General features: G+C 40.3%; 1 protein-coding gene across 1 annotated transcript in view; it reads right to left on the bottom strand.

Annotated features, from left to right (window-relative positions):
• The window catches only part of LOC150083040 (nucleolar protein 11), a 290,218-nt gene that overhangs the window by 84,751 nt on the left and 186,154 nt on the right, over positions 1-19,313 (bottom strand). Inside the window, exon 10 of the mRNA XM_090376991.1 lies at positions 18,713-18,838. Coding sequence (XP_090233117.1) covers positions 18,713-18,838 — 126 coding nt within the window. The remainder of the gene's footprint in view (positions 1-18,712; positions 18,839-19,313) is intronic.

The raw sequence follows: 19,313 nt of genomic DNA, 5'->3' as shown, positions 1-19,313 counted from the left end.
ACTGCTTCTTTAATATCATAATATTAAAGAAGTTTAATATTAAGAATAAAAGAATATGAGTTACCAGAGCAAATTTCAATTTCAGAGTAGTATGGGGTGCTGCTGTCGAGCATTTTGGAGTCGATTCCCATTCATTTAAGTTAGAAGACCCTGGTGAGTGCGTGTCACATATTTGCCGCTTTAGGCGCCGTTGTGAGTTGCCAAGCACCGCAAGAAAAAAACAGCGCACTAATCAAATTTGATAACGCATATATTAAGGGGATAGTATCAAAAAAATTTTTCGCACTAATTAAAACCGCATTGTTCAAAACCGCATTAATCAAGGGTTTCCTGTACTAGGATTGCCACACCACCATGGGCAGCGCTAGTGGTATTTCGATCTCTTCGATAAATGCAATAGTTCTTTATCGAAGGAGAAATTTGTGTGGTTAGGTAAGTTTCCTGTAAACAAAAGGCAACCGGAGAATATTGATTAATTAGGTATTGAATATCGTCTGTGTTTGAACGAAAGCCTCTGCAATTCCATTGTAAGATGCTGTTGGTCATTTTGGTTTAGTTGAGGATGATTCATCTGACTGTTTTTTGTTTGAGGAGGATTTTTTTCGGTCTCTTTTCGGGAAGGTAGGGCGACCGGTATCCATAGTATCGTTTGCGTGAAGTTCTAGTATTGGTTCTTCATGATCTGGGTTTACATCTACTTCCATACTACCAGTGGATGATTCAGGTTTATTGTTGTGTTTAGTAGTTTTCAGTTTTTCTTTGTCATGCGGGACTGTCCGAGTCTCAACTGGGATACTGATTGGAGTGTTGGTCGATTCACTGATTTTAATTTGATGTGTGTCTTTGACAGGGTTTGATAATGTGTTTTTAACCCAGTTAGCTAGAGATGTGCAGGGAGGTATGGATACATCTGTTTGAGCTGCTATTGAATTAAAGCTTCGAGTGTGAGCTGCATATGAACGACTGGGCATGGTCGACATAATCTGTCTGCGTGCCTCGGGGTACGTAACTTTGTGCTCTATTTTATATTTTTGGATTTTCTTCCCCGTTTTCCACATTTCACAAGATTTGGAAAAGGCTGGATGACTTTCTTTGCAGTTGGGACAAATGGGACTTGAGGCTGAACAGTCTGTTTGTGTATGCTCCTTGGAACTACAAATTGGACAAATGGCATCACCTCTACATGCTTGTTGCGAATGTCCATATTTTTGGCATTTAAAGCAACGTAGAGGATTAGGTATGTAAGGCCGTATTCGGCAGTTTAAGTAGCCAGCTTTTACTGAGGATGGCAAGTCTGGGGTGCTGAATGTTAAAATTATGGATCGGGTTGGAACAAGATTTCCATCTTTTTTGGTTTTTATACGTTTTGCACTAATTACTTTTTGATTGCCCAGTTCCTGTACTAATTCCTCTTCAGATACTGTAATCAGGTCCCACTCTGTGATGACACCTTTTGACGAGTTTAACGTATTGTGGGGAGTTATGGATATGGGTATCCCAGCAAAGGTTGTTGTTTTAAGCAGCCATTCTGAATGTTTTGAGGAGGCTGTTTCAATTAGGAGGTCTCCGGATTGCAGCCGTTTAACCATTTTCGGTGTACCAGCAATGGATTCCAAAAATCTTTGGATGACAACTGGTGATAATTTGCCGACAGGCTGGTTGGAGAGCGAATGTATTACAAGGAAGTTTGGCACCTCATTGCTCTGCACTTCTCTTCGGAGCCTTTTTGGTTGGTTTAGGTCATCATCATTTGGTATGTCTGGCCTTGAATTTGAAGGCTCTAGTGGTGGATAGTCATTTATATCCATCGTTACTCCTTTTCGCCCTGGAGGATAACTTTTCCCCCAGGTTACCGGCCCCGCCACGGGGAGGCAGGAGCAGTGCCGCTCGGAGGCCAAGCGGTTGAAGTGTTAGTTAATTAGTAAAAATATAAATAGAGGAAAATGTAAAGAAAGGTGTATTTCCTTCCTGTGTTCTACTTGTTACTTTTCAAGTATAGAACTGTTTTTAAAGTAAAACTGTTTATAGAAATGTGAACGTAAAATATAATTTCAATCGCTTATCAAGAGCACTTTATAAATCGCAAGAATATAGCTTGGCCTCGAAATACGCTTGGCACCCGGGGCCAAGATATATTGTGAATGATGTTACCGTCCTGAATAAGGTAAATGTTGGAAGTGATCACAGAATGGTAAGATGTACACTTCATATAGATGTAGGAAAGGAAAAAACTCACTCGAGTAAATAATACAAAGGTCTTTGAGATAACAGAAGAGGAGAAAAAGCAGTATGTACTGGAACTTAAAAACAAGTTTGAGCTTCTGCAGACTGCTCAGGACCAAGATATCGACGAGGAATATTACAACTTTCTGAAAGTGATAAAGCCCAAGAAACCTATAGGGAAAAAGAAATCCAAAGAAGAAAAAATTAGTCAAGAAACACTTGTCATGATGAACCGAAGACGACAAATGAAAAGCAAGAAAAACACTGACAGGGAGAAAATTGAGTATACTGAGTTATGCAAAGCCATTAGAAAGAGACTCAGAGAGGACATAAGAAGATTTAACACAAGAAAAGTAGCATTAAGGGAAAACAAAGGATTTAAATCAGCAGCCATGAGCACTAATACAGAAAGACAAATGATACTGAAACTGAAGAATAGCGATGGTGTACTTATAAACAGCAGAGAAGGCATAATTCAAATAGCAGAAGACTACTATAGAGAATTATACAAGGAGAAGGGGAATGATGCCAGCAGTGGGGAAGATGGATTGCAAAGTAGCAACACATACGACATACCCGATATTCTTCCTGATGAGGTAGAACATGCATTGAAGAAAATGAAGAATCAGAAAGCCTCGGGGGAAGATGAAGTTACTGTAGGGTTGTTAAAATTGGGAGGAAGAGACATAACACAAAAAATGGCAAGGCTCTTCACAAAGTGCATTAGAAAAGGTGTGATGCCTAAGCAGTGGAATAATGCAATCATAGTTTTGCTGCATAAGAAAGGAGATAAATCAGAAATTGGAAATTATAGACCAATTAGCTTGTTATCCCACATCTACAAGTTGTCCACAAGGGTCATTACTAACAGATTAGAAAGAATACTTGATGAGAATCAACCGAAAGAGCAAGCTGGCTTTAGGACAGGATTCTCAACTATGGATCACCTTCACGTAATGTGACAGCTAATGGAGAAAGCAAATGAATATAAAACACCATTATGCCTGGCATTTGTGGATTATGAAAAGGCATTTGACTCCATACAGCATAAGGCAATGTTTCGGGCACTGCAAAGACAAGGCATAGATACCCCATATATTATGATTTTGAAGAAAATATATGAGAGTGCTACCTCCTTTATTAGACTAGACAAAGATAGTAGCAAATTTAAAATCGAGAAAGGAGTTTGACAAGGAGACACAATATCTCCGAAGCTGTTTACTGCTGCCCTTGAGGAAGCTTTCAGAAGATTAGACTGGTCGCAGAAAGGAGTCAATGTGAACGGAGAGTACCTAAACCATTTACGATTTGCAGATGACATTGTGGTCATAAGCCACGATCCCAAAGAATTAGAGGAAAATCTTAATCAGTTATGCACAGTTAGTAAGGATTTTGGACTAAAGTTGAATATGGCTAAAACAAAAGTAATGATGAACAAGTATTCCACAGAAAGGGAAATAATGATTGAAGGAGCAGTAATTGAAAAGGTGGAGTCATATACTTATCTGGGACAAGTTATTAGCTGTAATAATGATAAATGGCTGGAAGTCAAGAGAAGAATAAATTTTGGATGGATAGCATTCAGGAAATATAGTCGCATACTGAAGAGCAATATCCCAGTTTGTCTGAAACGTAAAATAATGAACCAATGTATACTCCCCACCATGACTTGTGGAAGTGAAACTTTGGCACTCACCAAAAGAATGGAAGAGAAGCTGAGAACTACACAGCGAAGAATGGAAAGAATTATATTGGGAATCTAACTGTTAGATAAGAAGAGAAACACATGGATTAGGCAACAAACTCAAGTAAAGCAAACTCAACATTCTTATCAAAACTAAAGAACTAAAATGGTCTAGGGCAGGACACATAGCTCGAAGACATGATGAGAGATGGACTAAGAAAATAACAGTATGGTACCCAAGAGGAGCTAGAAGAAAACCTGGAAGATAAAGGCGGAGATGGATAGATGAAATTCATGAGTAGTAAATGGATGGCCAGTGCTCAAAACAGAAGGGACTGGAAAGTTGCTGGAGAGGCCTTCATCCTGCAGTGGATTGAAAATGGCTGATGATGATAGACTAATAATCAAGTAGACTGCTTAACACTATTTTGGCGGGCCTTGCATAGAGAAGTAAGCATAGAGAAGTAATAAAACCTATGAAAAAGTAGCAATGTGGTTATCTACTATATGCCATTCATATGCAATTCTGCCTGAAGTACACGGGTTGAAGGAGAGGTGGAAGCGAACAGATATAACTAAACTCACTTCCTTGTATAAATTTTTTTTTGATAATTATTTGTATTTCAAAATATTATTATTTCGAAAAAAGGAACTTCAAAACGAGAAGCAAAATACTTCTAGTAGTGCAACTGTGGTCGATGAAACGAAGACAATATTTTCACTCTTCAAAGGGAGGATGAACAATCGCAGCCTTATGTACTCCAAAAATCTGAAGTGAAAAACAGGAACCAACTAATAAAAGACCAAAATGAAAGTATGATGACAGTTATTTGAATTTCGGCTTTACCTGTGTTGGAAATAAGGATGCTCCTGATGCACAGTGTGTCATATGTAATAAAATATTAGCAAACAGTCCTTTGGCTCCCGCTAAACTTGCATTTCGTAAGTGTTCCATGAATAAGTTGCGAGATGAAAATTGTTCCATGACTAAAAAAAAGTTTGGGAAACGCTGATCTAGAGACTAGATACCTGCAAGCTAATCTGAATGAAGTGTTTAAGGCTTTAAATGGAATGCTCAAGCTCAATGCTGATGGGATTCTTCCTCTTGCACAGACTATGCACATGAGGGGCATAAATTCCAATTGAGGAAGGATGAATACAGAACAGATGTGTGAAGTTTGTTTTTAGGTGGTTGATTACTGGACCAAACTTCCATCTGTTGTTGTTATGGAAGTAGATAGTTTAATAAATTCAAGGAAGGATTAGACAAAGAGGGAAGTATAGGTGAAAGGAGATGTTTTTTTTTTTTTGGCTTTCTTGCATCATTTGCCACTACTGATACTTATAATATTATCATGGAGTCCGAGTTACCATATAAATTAGATGTAACTACTATTTCAGCATACTACATATAATTGTCTTCAAACTAACTGTATAGAAACAACTGTTTATTAATTAATAGTATGTTCTACCCTAATTGTACTGTAAATTTATTGTTCTGAGTATTTGCAGATACCTTGTGTATCTGGTTTTCTTGTTTAAATCACTAATGCTAGAAATCCAGAGTGTACACAAAAATGTTTAGTAATTGGGTGTACAGATTTTTTTTTAAACTGTTGTAGCTAATAGAATGGTACAGGGCTGGTTAAAGACTAATAAGATTTCTAAGGAGCAGTATTGGTCGTTACATGTAACGGGAAGCCAAATACCGAGATTCTATGGCCTACCCAAAATTCATAAAGTGGGTGTTCCACTCAGGCCCATAGTTTCGTTTATAGGCAGTCCCACATGTGCACTATCCGGTTTCCTGGCCAAATTGTTGTCACCGTTAGTAGGACTTTCCGAGTTTAGTGTCAAGGGCAGTAAGGATTTTGTACACTTTATAAGAGAGCAGCGTATAGAAGAAAATGAAATTATGACATCTTTTGATGTGACATCTCTGTTTACATGTATTCCAATTGACCATGGTGTATGATGTACACATGGCCCTACAGAGAGATACCACCTTAAGCAGTAGGACACAACTAAGTTTGGAAGATATTTGTAAGGGCATAGAATTATATCTCTCAAGCACCACTATGGTGTTCTGTGACACTATGTATAAGCAGGTTCACGGTGCAGCCATGGACTCCCCATTAGTGCGATTATAGCTAATCTGGCTATGGAGGAACTCGAGGTTAGATTATTTAGCAACACGGTTCTCACTATATACGTTCTCAATTATTCGAAAGGGGAGGGAAGATGAGGTGTTAAATTTTCTTAATGGCTTCTTCCCATTCATACAATTCACCTCGGAGGTAGAAGAAGCAGGGGCTTTGCCGTTCTTGGATGTGTTGGTCTACAGAGAAGGCCCGTGTCTAAAGACCAAAGTTTATAGAATGTGTAAAGGTCAATATTCACATTATAATTCACCTCAGGCCAACCATCACAAGAATAGTGTAATTAGAGCACTAACAGACAGGGCAAAGTCACATTGTAGTACTTCCGAGGATAAAAAGAAAGAGTATGAGCGCATCACGGCGGATCTCCTTAAGTGTGACTACCCCCGGAGGATCATAGAGAAATATATTAGAGGAGAGGTGAGTCTTTTACGCCGATAACCACCACATACATTCCCTATTATCCGGGTTTAACCGAGCGTATAGCTCAGGTTTTACGAAACTACCAGATGCGCTGTGTGCAGCTTCCAGGTCAGAAGCTGCACACAGTCTTGTCACAGGTGAAAGACCCCATTTCAAAAGAAAATGCAAGTGGGGTCGTTTATAGCATTAAGTGTCCAGATTGTGGGAAATGTTATGTGGGGGAAACAAAGCGGCATCTCAAGGATCGTCTGGGGGAGCACACAAAGGGGATAAGGAATGCGGACTACAGAAAGTCTGCCGTGGCCGAACACTTTTGGGAGAAGCAGCACCGTATCTCCCTGGACGAAGCAGTTATCACTGACCGGGCGCATAGGTTTTGGGACCGCAAGTGGCTCGAGAGCTTGCAGATTAGTTCCATTGAGAATAATATTAATAGAGACAGGGGTATGCGTATCCATCCCCTCTTTGAGACAGTGATCCTTAGAGGGGATGAACGATTCCACCTGACACGCACAAGAACAGTGCACGTGTCATCGAATCACGTGACATGTGCCGTGAACCTGCTGGTATTTAAAGTTGCACTGAAAAGTAAAAAAAGTGTACTGTTGAGAAAGAAGGCGGAGCCTTCAAAAGCTACAGATATTTTATCGCTTTTAACCCGGTATATTTTATTGTATTTTATGATATTTTAATTGTTTGTTGTATATCCACTGTAAATAGTAATTTATTGTAAGCTTAATTATAAAGTTATCAAAATTTTGGCTTTCGTTTTATTTTATGCTGTCATTTCAACATACGGTTGGTGAAAAATACAAAAAAAAAAAAAAAAAAAAAAAACACTTAATTATATAATAAATGTTCTTGTCCCTTGGATAGGGGGCCACTGTCTGCTGTTAATTGGGTTCTCGGTATATCATAAATTATACATTCATAGAGAATATGTGCCCAGTCTTCACTTTCACCACAGGTACAGTTTGGCAGTCAGTCCTAAAAAGTTAATTTAGCCTTTAGGGAGCCATGACCTGTCAATATAAATGTTGTGAAAAGTCCAGGGGAAAAACATTGTCACTGTGGGAGAAACATTTCGGTAACCGGAACTCTAGTTTCCTGCTCCCAATTTGTTCGCCACAGCTCAGAGATTTGTGGCTATTCTTTTTTTTTTTTTCAGCCTTGGTGGTGTTGGCTGTGTCAAGGGCTATTGTTAAAAATTCAGTGGATATGCCCTTTTTAAGTCTGTAATACAAGCCTCTTTTGGCTACTTCTAAATAAAGTGATGTGGTAACAACAATGTTACCGCATCTGGGGTAGCCGATGCGCCAGCACTGGGGACCCAGGGTGCTGGTGTGAAGTGGACCACTGGCCACAGAACAAGCTCTTATAACAATGTTACCGCATCCGGGGTAGCCAATGCGCCAGCACTGGGGACCCGGGGTGCTGGTGTGAAGTGGACCACTGGCCACAGAACAAGCTCTTACAACAATGTTACCGCATCCGGGGTAGCCAATGCGCCAGCACTGGGGACCCAGGGTACTGGTGTAAAGTGGACCACTGGCCATAGCAATAAGCTTATTATGCCGAAAAGGGCAATTAACATTGGCGAATGGAATGTTCGAATGGGGCACCACGTTGGACAAAATGAAATCATTGCCCAAGAACTACTTAGGTGCAAGGTATCAATCGCGGCATTATCCGAATTAAGGCTCACCGGATCTGGAACGATGATCATCCAACCACCAGCACCTAACGAAGCGGTTATGCTATTCTACTCTGGTGGTGAGAAACAAGAAGCAGGAGTGGGCTTTATGGTCGATGTTCAGGCCACCAGTAGTGTGATCGCTTTCCAACCAATATTGGACCGCCTGGCAGTCCTTACTGTCAAGGGTACCATCAAGACCCATATTATCTCCGCCTATGCACCAACTGAGACTAGCCTGGACCCGACCAAGAATGACTTCTACAACCAGCTCCAACATACGCTGGATTCAATTCCACAGACAGAAATGATCATCCTCGCAGGGGACTTTAATGCCCACATTGGCGTGGACAGATCTGGTTGAGAAACAACAATGGGCAAGTTTGGCCATGGGAAGATCAATGACAATGGACTACGTTTGTTGTCCTTTGCCGCATCTAACAACCTGATCATCGGAAACAGTCAGTTCCAGCACCCTCAAAAACATCAACTTACATGGCGAAATCCATCTGGCAAGGACTCGGCAATCCTGGACTACATTCTGATCAACGCCCGATTTCGCTCATCACTCATGGATGTTCGTGCCATGAGGGGACCTGATTGCGGATCTGATCACTACCTCATCCGGGCTAAGGTGCAGTTCAAATTACGGCATGCAAAAAGGTCATCTCGGTCAGCCAAGCTGGACTGGAGGCAGCTAATGAATACTGCCAACAAAGGGGCATATCAGATTGCCCTATCCAACCGCTTCGAGACGCTAGCCGTGCCCGAGGATATAAATGATGAAGAAAAGCAGATCTCTGATGCCATCCTGGAATGTGCCAAGCCCCTATGTCCACCTGCCCGACGTCGAACGCAACCATGGATATCAGATGAATGCCTCGACCTCGTGGATAAACGGAAGCAGGCAAAGTTGGTCGACTTTGAACGGTACCGGCAGCTAAACCGAGAAGTCCGACAGAGGATGACAGCGGAAAGAGAAGCATACTGGAATCAAGTGGCAGACGATCTTGAAGTGGCGGCATCCAAGAACGAGTACCGCGCTCTCTATCGCACCCTCAGATGTCTGAGTGGAAAGACCAAATTGACTAGTGACAACATCAAGAATGCTGATGGGACCTTCGTGCGATCACCGTCCGAACGCTTGCAACGGTGGAGTGAATTCTTCAAAGCATTGTATAATCACGACCCACCTCAGGGACCGCCAGAAGCCGCACTATCGATTGATCCCCCTGAAGTCTCCATGGTCGATGTTGAGCCTACAGTAGAAGAAGTGAAAGCAGCCATACAATCACTAAAGAATGGCAGGGCACCAGGAGTGGACCAAGTCACCACAGAAGCGATCAAAGCTGGGGGAGATGTACTGCTTCGACGACTACACTCACTGCTCAAAACCATCTGGTGCACTGAACAAATTCTGCTAACATGGAGGAAAGCCATTATTGTACCGATCCACAAGAAAGGTGATAACCGGGATTGCAAGAACTACCGTGGCATCAGCCTCCTTTCCATCATCGGAAAGGGCTTTATGAAGATCATCCAGTCAAGGCTGCAAAAACATTGTGAGCAAACCAGTCGAGAAGAACAGGCGGGATTTAGACCCGGGCGAGGATGCTGTGATCAAATCTTTGCCATCCGTCAGCAGATGGAGGAGAGAATCCGGTGTGGACAGCGAACCGTCATTGTTTTCATTGACTTTAAGTCTGCTTTCGACTGTGTCCATCGGCCTGCCTTATGGAAACTACTAGAGGTCGAACATGTACCTCGAAAAGTCATCACACTCCTCCAAACTGCATACAATGGTTTAACCAGCCAGGTGCGCATCCAGAACGATTTATCTGAGGAATTTACCATCCAAACTGGAGTCCGCCAAGGGGATGTAGCCTCCCCGTTGCTTTTCAACATTGTGGTCGATGCCATTATGAGGCAAGCATTCAGAAACAGACGGGGCATACAATATGACAAGGATCACTATGTGACTGACCTGATGTTTGCCGATGATAGTGCTATCTTTGCTGGTAACGACTCTGAAGCCACGGACATCCTCTACGACATTGCCCGCATTGCCCGGCCATACGGTTTGAAGATCAATGCTGATAAGACAAAGGCCCTGACAACAGATGGGTCGCAAGCCACCATCTATCTCGAAGGCGTCCAGATCGAGCAAGTGCAGGACTTTAAATACCTTGGGTCGCTGGTCCAGGAGAAGAAAGTTGCATCCACCATGGAAATCCACAGCAGAATTGGACAGGCGGCCACTGCGTTCGCCTCGCTCAAATGGTGTCTGTGGAAGAGGACCAACATTTCCTCAAAGACTAAAATCCGACTCTTCCGGACTTTGATCCTGCCCATTCTCCTTTACGGATCAGAAACATGGATTTGTCTCAAGCTAGATTTAAACAAACTTGAGGTATTCCAAATGCGATGCCTGCGGCAGATTTTGGGCATCTCACTTCGTGACCGCATCACTAATGATACCATCCGCGCCAGATGCCAACAGCAACCAACCATTGCCGACCAAATCCAGAAGCGAAGGCTCAGATGGTTTGGCCACGTATGTACAATGGGCACGAACAGAATACCATCCACACTCCTTTGGAGAGAACGACCCACCCAATGGAGCATCCAACGGACCGCGCCTAGGAAAACGTGGGCCAAGCAAGTGGAAAATGACTTGAAGAGCCGACGTCTCGACCTTAACCAGGCCAGGACTGATGCCATGGATCGTAAAGTATGGAAGAACATCACAGAGCAAGTCCGAAACCCTGCGACACCTACAGCAGCATACTGGTTGCATGGCCAACCGCCTCCCCCAGCTGCCAGCTAAGGACCAAGAAGAAGAAGAAGAAATAAAGTGGGAGAGCACCAGCTAACACCTGCAGTGCGGGGTTGCTGACAGTGAAACATGCTCTGGTGATAGTGAGAAGTATCATTCTCTGATTTGTCTCTAATTTGTTCCTGTTTCTGACTATGGCCGTGTGGGTAAACCATATACCAAATGATGACAAGCAATAAAACTGCTCAGTACATGAGGAGGACTCAGGAGGACCCTGGTTACCAGGGCCCTCCTGAGTCAATGGTCAGCTTGACTGATGCTGGCAATCACACCTGCATAGTTTCTCACTTTCTTTGCCAAGTATGCCAAATGGGGATAAAATGCTAATTTCGAGTCAAAAACAACCCCTAGGTATTTCAGTTATGATATCATTTTTACAGAATTTCCATTAATTTTAATTTGAGAGGGTCTCCTTAGATTTCCTTTCCAAAGTATGGATTTATTAGTTTTTTTCAGGTGATATCCCAAGCATGTGCATTTGTGCCCACTCCTGCAGCTTCAAGAGGGTGGCATCTGATTTTTCCTCTACAACTACTAGTGCTTCCTTTTACAAGGAGAACCAAATCGTCCAGAAAGACTAGGCTTTCCACTGGGTCCAGAAATTCATCTAGAACAATTGTCCAGAAGGATGGGCCAAGGGTTGAGCCTTGTGGGCAACCTTTGTTTACAGGGTGTGTCAATTCCTGGAACCTTGTGTGAACTGAAACACTTCTGTCTTTAAGGTAGCTGTTTCCATACCCGATAGAAGTTTTGTGGGACATATGACTGGCAGAGTCTCCTAAGGACACTATGCCACCAGGGTGAATTAAATGCAACAGCAAAGTCTATAGAAATTGCCAACATGTGCTTTTCCTCTGTATTTTTTACTATTGTCAGTAAGTGGCGAATGGCATCCTCCATAGAGTTGCCCTGCTTAAAACCATACTGATTATAAGAGTGAAAGCCTGCTTCTGTATAATACACAGATATCCTATTGTAAATTAGCCTTTCATATATTTTCCATAGTACCGAGAGCAGAGCTGTTGTTGGTCTGAATGATTTTGCATCAGTGAGAGGTTTCTCTAGGTTCTTCAGAATTAATCTTAGTACTCCCCCTTTCCAGATTTTAGGGAATGTTTCCACTGTCATGCAGTGGTTGCACAAGACTGTTAGTTTATTTGGTGCTATTTAGCTAATTTTTTGATGAGTTCAACATCTTCGAGGTCAAAACCAGGGCTTTTGTTTTTAGTTTGAGCTATTTCTAATTCTTCTGTCGCAAAAGGAGGCTAGAGGATGGCATTTTCATATTCAGTATTTTCTTTTATGTCAATCTGAGTAGAGGAATATATCCCCCAGCCTCGGTCTGGATAATAGTGTTGATGATGTTACAGACTCTGCCCAACACAGGGTTGGGATTCCATCTGGTTTAACCGTAGTTTCTATTACATCTCATCTTGGCAACTTGTTGGTCACTATTCTGTAGACAATGCCCCAAGGGTCAGCATTTCCAGAAGTTCCCACCAAGTGCTGCCAGGATTCTTCTTTCTTTTCTCTAATGAGGGAAGTATATTGGTTCTTAAGAGTTCTGTAAGAATCTCTCAATGCATCAATCTCATTTTGTGGCCAAAATGTTCTGGCGCTTTGAAAATGCCTTCTTGCCTGTTGTGCCCTTCTCCTGAGTATAGTCAGTTCAGGGCACTACCAGGGAACCACCTGCTTTCTCAGTTTTTTCTAGACAGGTTTGATGTCTTTATTAAGACATTTGTCATAAGCAGTGCATGGTTGTCCAGGCTATAATTGTTGTTTGATCCAGACAACTCATTTTCCTGCTTTCGCAGCTCAGCTGTTGTAAGTTCTGTGAAGATAATCCAATTTGCTTGGAATATCTTCACATTGACGGTTTTACTTCTTTCAGCAATAAAGCTATGCTTCTGATACAGTCCACAATTGAGAAATGTTTCCATCCCTCCATTACTTCAATAGATTTGGAATCAATTTTTTCCAAAATCCAGTGTTACCATTTTCTGAAGGAATGAGTTTTAAAGGTGGATATAATACCTTGATCTAATGGCTGACCCAGTACAACTGTGGCGGTAGGAACATAACTTCAACGTTTGGATGACTTAAATCTTTTGGATGGCCTGGTGTGCTATCCAATAGTAATAAAACTTTGAAATCTAGATTTTTCCACAAGTTCAACAAGTACAAGTTCAATAGCACAGAACATGACACGGGAATTTCCCAACAAAATAAAATACAGGGATTTCTTAATAATTTTTTTTTTGACTAGCAAGTCAACAGAAAATGTTAACTGAAAATGTTTAAAAATTACATCCAAAATAATAGTAGGGTTTTCTCTGCACAAAAGCTCAAAAATACCATGGTATGCAAGGTTTGCCGCAATTTATCAATTGTGTTAGAGTGAAACCATGTTGTAGAAGTACTGTGTTATACGGGGGTTACCTGTACAATGAAATCTCATAAATCAATTATTTGAATATTTGGCACTTTTTGAAAGTATTGCTAAAAAATATAATAATAACATGAGTACACCACTCATGTGGTTGTTGTTATTTGGTTTTTAGGAGCATTAGCAACTAAGGCCATATTGCTCCGGGGATATGCGGTGGTCATTCCCTGACCTTTCCGAATCCTCCGTATTTAGTGGTCACGGGCTCGAATCCCGGTCTATTCAAGAAGCGTGCTACGCACTGCTGCTCCTGCCCACCTGGCTACGGAGGCGCCTTCACTCAGTGGTAGGCAATGCCATACTACCACATTATCTGATACCACTGGATGCCCTGCAAAATTAAATTTAAGAAAGAGGGCAAATGTGGCCACATGCAATGTAAAAAGTTTAAAAGAAGGCAAGATGGACATGGTCATCAATGAAATGGACAGGTACAAAATTGAAATTTTAGGAGCAAACAAGTCAAGTGAATAAAACAAAGTCATTTCAAAAATGGAAATGGGTGTTGACTGACTCAAATACTCAAATAAAGCACTCAAAATCTAGGTTGATATAATTATGCTTATTTCCAAATTGTCTACATAATGAAGTCAAATATTTCATGATATTTTACTACTAATTCTTCAATGACTACAAAGACACAAACTAGTCAAATACACATCTTTAAGAAGATGTGCTAACCTAAATTAAAAGTGAAGTTCAACTACCTGCAACCAACCCTCCAATCAAACAACCCCACCTCCCTCTGCCTCAAACTAAGGAATACAGTACAACTTAGGTCAATCCCTACCAACCACTCTAGAAAGAGATGTTAACTTTTTTTTTTTTTTTTTTTTATGAAAACCCCAAACACGAGAGATATCAGAACCTATAGTACTTGGGTTGGGGGTTGAGAAGACAAAAGAAGATATTTGTTGACATTAGACTTGAACTTCTGTAGACTGTAATTTTCAGGAAATACGTATGAAGGAAGGTTGTTCCAGAAAAAAGCAGTTGAATGAATAAACAAGGAAGACGAAAATTCGGTTCTGCGAGTTTGAAGTCGGACAGTAAATGGATGTCGGCGGCACGTGTGCGGACTGTTTTGAAGGAGAGAGCAGGAATTACAGAAGCCAATTTAGAAGAATAGTGCTCATGGAAGTATCTGTAGAAAAGGCATGCAGCAGAAACAGTACATCAGTGAGTGAGTGAGTGAGTGTGAGTGTGAGAGAGAGAGAGAGAGAGAGAGAGAGAGAGAGAGAGAGAGAGAGAGAGAGAGAGAGAGAGAGAGAGAGAGAGAGACTACTGATTAGAGAGGAGTCGTTAATTAACCTAACTACCCTCTTCTGGATGGAATCTAGAAGCTTGAGAGAGAGAGATTTTGGGGGCACTGCATGAGATGTGGGAACAATATTCCATGGTAGGGTGGATTTGCAATTAATACAAAGTGAACAGCTGTTTGGAAGAAAAATAATGCTGAGAGCAAAAGAGAAAACCAAGTTTTTTAAATGCAGAGGAAGCAATATTTGTAATGTGCTTGTGCCAAGAGAGATTAGAAGTCAGGGTAACCTGAAAACAGATATATCATTTTGCCTAGAAATCAGAGTGTCACCAAAGAAAAGTAGAGGAGCAGAAGAATCGTTTTTGCAAGATATAAGACAAGACTGAGTTTTAGGATTGAAACCAACTAAGTTGTCTTTGTCCCACTGGAGAATTACGTGTAGATAGGCATTTAAGGAATTGGTAGCGGATATTCGAAAAGCTGAAGCTGATTGAGCAGGGCAAGGTTTTTCAAAATGTAATGTGGAATGAAATGTGCTATCACTGGCAAAACTATGGATAGGATTTCCAGTCAATGCAAGAGGGTCATTAATATACAAGAGGAAAAGAGTGGGGGGAAAGAACTGAACCTTGGGGGACACCAGCATTAGTGGAGAAGTTAGAAGACAGAGAGCCATCTACCATCACCCTCAGTGAGCGATCGGAGAGAAAACTGAATAACCAATTACAAAAAAACAGTTGGCAAACCATAAGATGGAAGCTTGTTTAGAAGACCTTTATGCCAAACACGATCGAAAGCCTTTGAAATGTCAAGAGCAACTGCTTGTGTTTCACATTTAATTTCTATTAAATATGTCCATAAATGGGTAACATAAGCCAGAATATCACCAGTGGATCGTCACTGATGGAATTCATACTGGCAATTGCTGATCAGACGGAAGGTTTCTAGGTAGTTTAAGGGTTGGCTGTTAATTGATTTCTCAATTATTTTAGAAAGAGTAGAAGCAATTGCAATGGGATGATAATTGGATGGGAGGGACTTGTCACATTTTTCAGTAACTGGCTGGATATGAGCAAATTTCCAAGCAAAAGGAAAAACACCTTTGGAATAAGAAAGTGAAAAAAGCGGCAAAGAACAGGAGTAAGTTCAGGAGTACAGGTTTTAAGAATAAGTGGAGAAATACCATCAGGACCTGGAGCTTTCTTAGTATCAAGATTTGTCAAAATCCTTCTGACATCCTTTTGACGGAAGACCACAGGAGGAATTGAATGGAGCGTGTTAGGAATGGTGGGAGGTGTTTTACCAAGATCATTAATACATGAGTTGGAAGAGAAATGGGATGGTAGCAGGTCAGCTTTATCCTTGGCTGAAGTGACAACAGAGATGGGCAAAAGTTGCGGCCAATAGCTTTAGCAAGAGACCAGAATGCTTGGCTACCATTAGGGTAGCCGAGCATCACTTCAACCGTATACTTGGAAGAATTGTTTGTGAGAAAAAGATCAAGCATGTTGGCTGTATGGTTAGAATTGTCTAGTATTCTTGTAGGTAAATGAACAATCTGTGCAAGGTCATTAGTAATTGCAAAAGCTTCAGCATCTCAACCAGCTGGGTCAGTGTAACTAGAAAACAGAAGCCAGCTGGAGTTGTGAACATTAAAATCACCAAGAAAAATTACCTCACTGTTAATTACCTCACTGTTAGGAAAGTTGGACTGGAGAAAGTAAGTTGCAAAGAGAGGAAGTCAAAGAACTCCAAGTGATTAGTGGAGATGCGATAATGGTAGAGACAACAGATGAATTCGACACAATGAGGTAGAGAGATTTTGAGCCAGAGAAGATCGAAAAGAGGTAGCAGTAAACCCAGACTAATGTACCAATGGTTGGTACTACACTCAGGGCACAAAGTAGTAACATACAGTGTCCAATACTGTAGGTCAGTGGTGTCCAACCTTTTCCGGTACAAGGACCATATTGCAAATTAGATTTGTTTCGCGGACTGCACTGAGCCAGAGAAGAGACTCCAAATTATCAATTCTCTGACAGGGAATACTGGAACGGACGTTGCACAAGCACACCTTTGAGGCAAAAGGAATCATACAGTGAATAATTTGGGCAATTGAGATGAGCAGTAGTTGAATTAACTGATAACAGATTCTGTCAGAAAAAGTAGATGTGGTTTGGCAGACTGCAAGTGGAAATGGACATCATTGAGATTAGAATTGAGACCATGTATATTTATGAAATGAACCAGGAAGTGTTTGGGAGATTTAGATCTTTTCGCAGATAAGCTTATTCTATTAGTTTGACAATTCATGGTGTATTCAATAGTAAGAAAAATTGGGGGGGGAGTCATGCTGTATGAAGTAATGAAATTTTTGGATATGGCATACACATATTAGGTGGTATTATACCTAGATCCTTGACATAACGTGGCCTCGACGATGCCCCCCCCACCTACTCGGACTCCCTTCAGTCACTATCTGGCAGAGTAGAGATAGCAAGATTATACACTAGCTGATCTGGAAGCCTCCTAAAGAGTTACCAATAGGTTCGGTCTGGTATACTAACTAGTGGCCGGCCTGCGAACACCGTTTTAGAGCTGTACCCTCGAAATGTAAGGAAGACTGGATCTCGCCATGATGTTCATCATAACTTCAAAAGTCATTAGTCATACTGCACGATGGAAGAGATGGGGAAGGATTGACCGGAACTTAGCTCTGGAGACTAAACATGGGTTCCACCACTTCAAGCCTCCAATAAGCAAAATGGTGGTATTGCACCGGTTGATGAAAATCATCTACACATTGGGGTGGCATTCCTCCATGTGGTTTGGGCACCACACCTCAACCCCTGTTTACATTGGTTCATACCTGGATGGTCACCCACAGTGTGCTTGTGCATGGAGGTTATACCCAACTGATAAAATTTTCTGACAATATTATTTATTTTATATAATTGAGTTTACTTGCTTAATTCTGTCTTATTCTCTTTTTAATTTAAAACAATTTTTTTTATGTATTTTATTCATTATTTTTTTTTTTATTATATTTGTTTAACTATGCGTTAACCCCCCCCATTGTTCACTAAACCAATATCACCAGTAATGTTACCATCAGGTCACAAGTAAATCCTAATATTGAGTCTATAAAGATAATCCCTTAAACTCTTGTCCCCCGACTGAGAGAAAAGAAAAAGTACCATTGAATGAGCAAGTATTTTGTAATAAAATCCATAAGGCTCACATCTAAAGTTAAAAAAAAAAAAAAAAAAAAAAAACTTACGTATGTACATGTGTGCACACGCACACACAATGCAAAGAAACTGTACAACTATCCAGTAAAAGAAAGAAAACAATTTGTATGTGTACTTTAAAGATGATAAGCAGCAGGAAATGTTGGCAAATGATAGAATAAAAAGGAAAATTTAGTGAACGAGTTTTGTTTTTACATCTAAAGCATGTTGGCCACAATTGCTTTGACAGTTAGCTAATATTAACTGAAACACCTCCTGATTTTTTTTTCATTTCCTTTTTATGAAAACTCCTTTTTATGAAAACAAATTACAGCTTTTTTGATAATAATCAAAATTCAATTACTAGAGAAATGAAAATAATCATATTGAAACAGTGCAGACAAATCTTAGTCACTTTGAGATGTTTTAATGTGAGTCTAATTTACAAATAGCAATCTATGGCATTTTTTATAGTTTCATAAAATCAGGTTTTTCTTTGTTTTTTATTGAAACTAATTCAGTAGTTCAACATTTAAACAACACCAAAACAATTTTGTGTCTCAAACTATTTTCTGTATTTTTCTAACTATAAAATTAAAGCAGAGAGTGAGCAAATACACCAATAACAGAAAAATACTGATGGCAAACTAGAATAGCTCAAACAGCTAAAACAAAAATATGAAGTGTTTACAAGAAAGTAAAACTTCAGATATCTTTAAATTGTTACAGCATAAAAATATATATCTCACATTACCTTAAACAATACTGTAATGTCTTTATCATTTCTACTTCAGAGATGTCTTTCCACTGTTTAAAAGTCTGAGATATTGTTTCAATATTACCATTTATTCTCAGATGAGGAAATAACTGCTCACATAACCTAGAAGAATAAGAACAAACACATGTAAATATAGTGGTGTGTGTGCATTAGGCAAGTCACCCAGTGACTTGCCTATTACAATACCCAACAAAAAACAAAACAATAATAATTCAACTCTATAAAACACTTTTAATTTTTTCTAATACATTTTATGTTAATTTAAATTAATTTCAAATGGTTCCAGTGATATAATGTAAACGAACAATAGCCAAAATAAATAAATAAAAAATACAGTAAATGCTCAATTTAACAGACTAATAGGGGAGAAGGGTGTCCATTAATGCCAAAAGTCCGTTAAATCGAATGTGAAGGCATTTTTTATTGTTCTTAACGTAAAAAAAAAAAGCTTTAATACAGCACTGTTCAATATAAAATTATTAAATTACAATAAAGAATATGTAATATTTACTCACCTTTCTGACAGCCTAGTTGAAGAGTATTTTGCCGTGACCATAGTGGGAGTAGTACAGTATTC

The sequence above is a fragment of the Mastigoproctus giganteus genome, chromosome 7, assembly GCF_048544385.1.
Source record: "Mastigoproctus giganteus isolate SK-2022 chromosome 7, ASM4854438v1, whole genome shotgun sequence".
In the NCBI taxonomy this organism is placed as follows: Eukaryota; Metazoa; Arthropoda; class Arachnida; order Uropygi; family Thelyphonidae; genus Mastigoproctus; species Mastigoproctus giganteus.
Note: the sequence above shows the minus strand (reverse complement) of the source record. Positions and strands in the feature narration are given on the sequence as shown.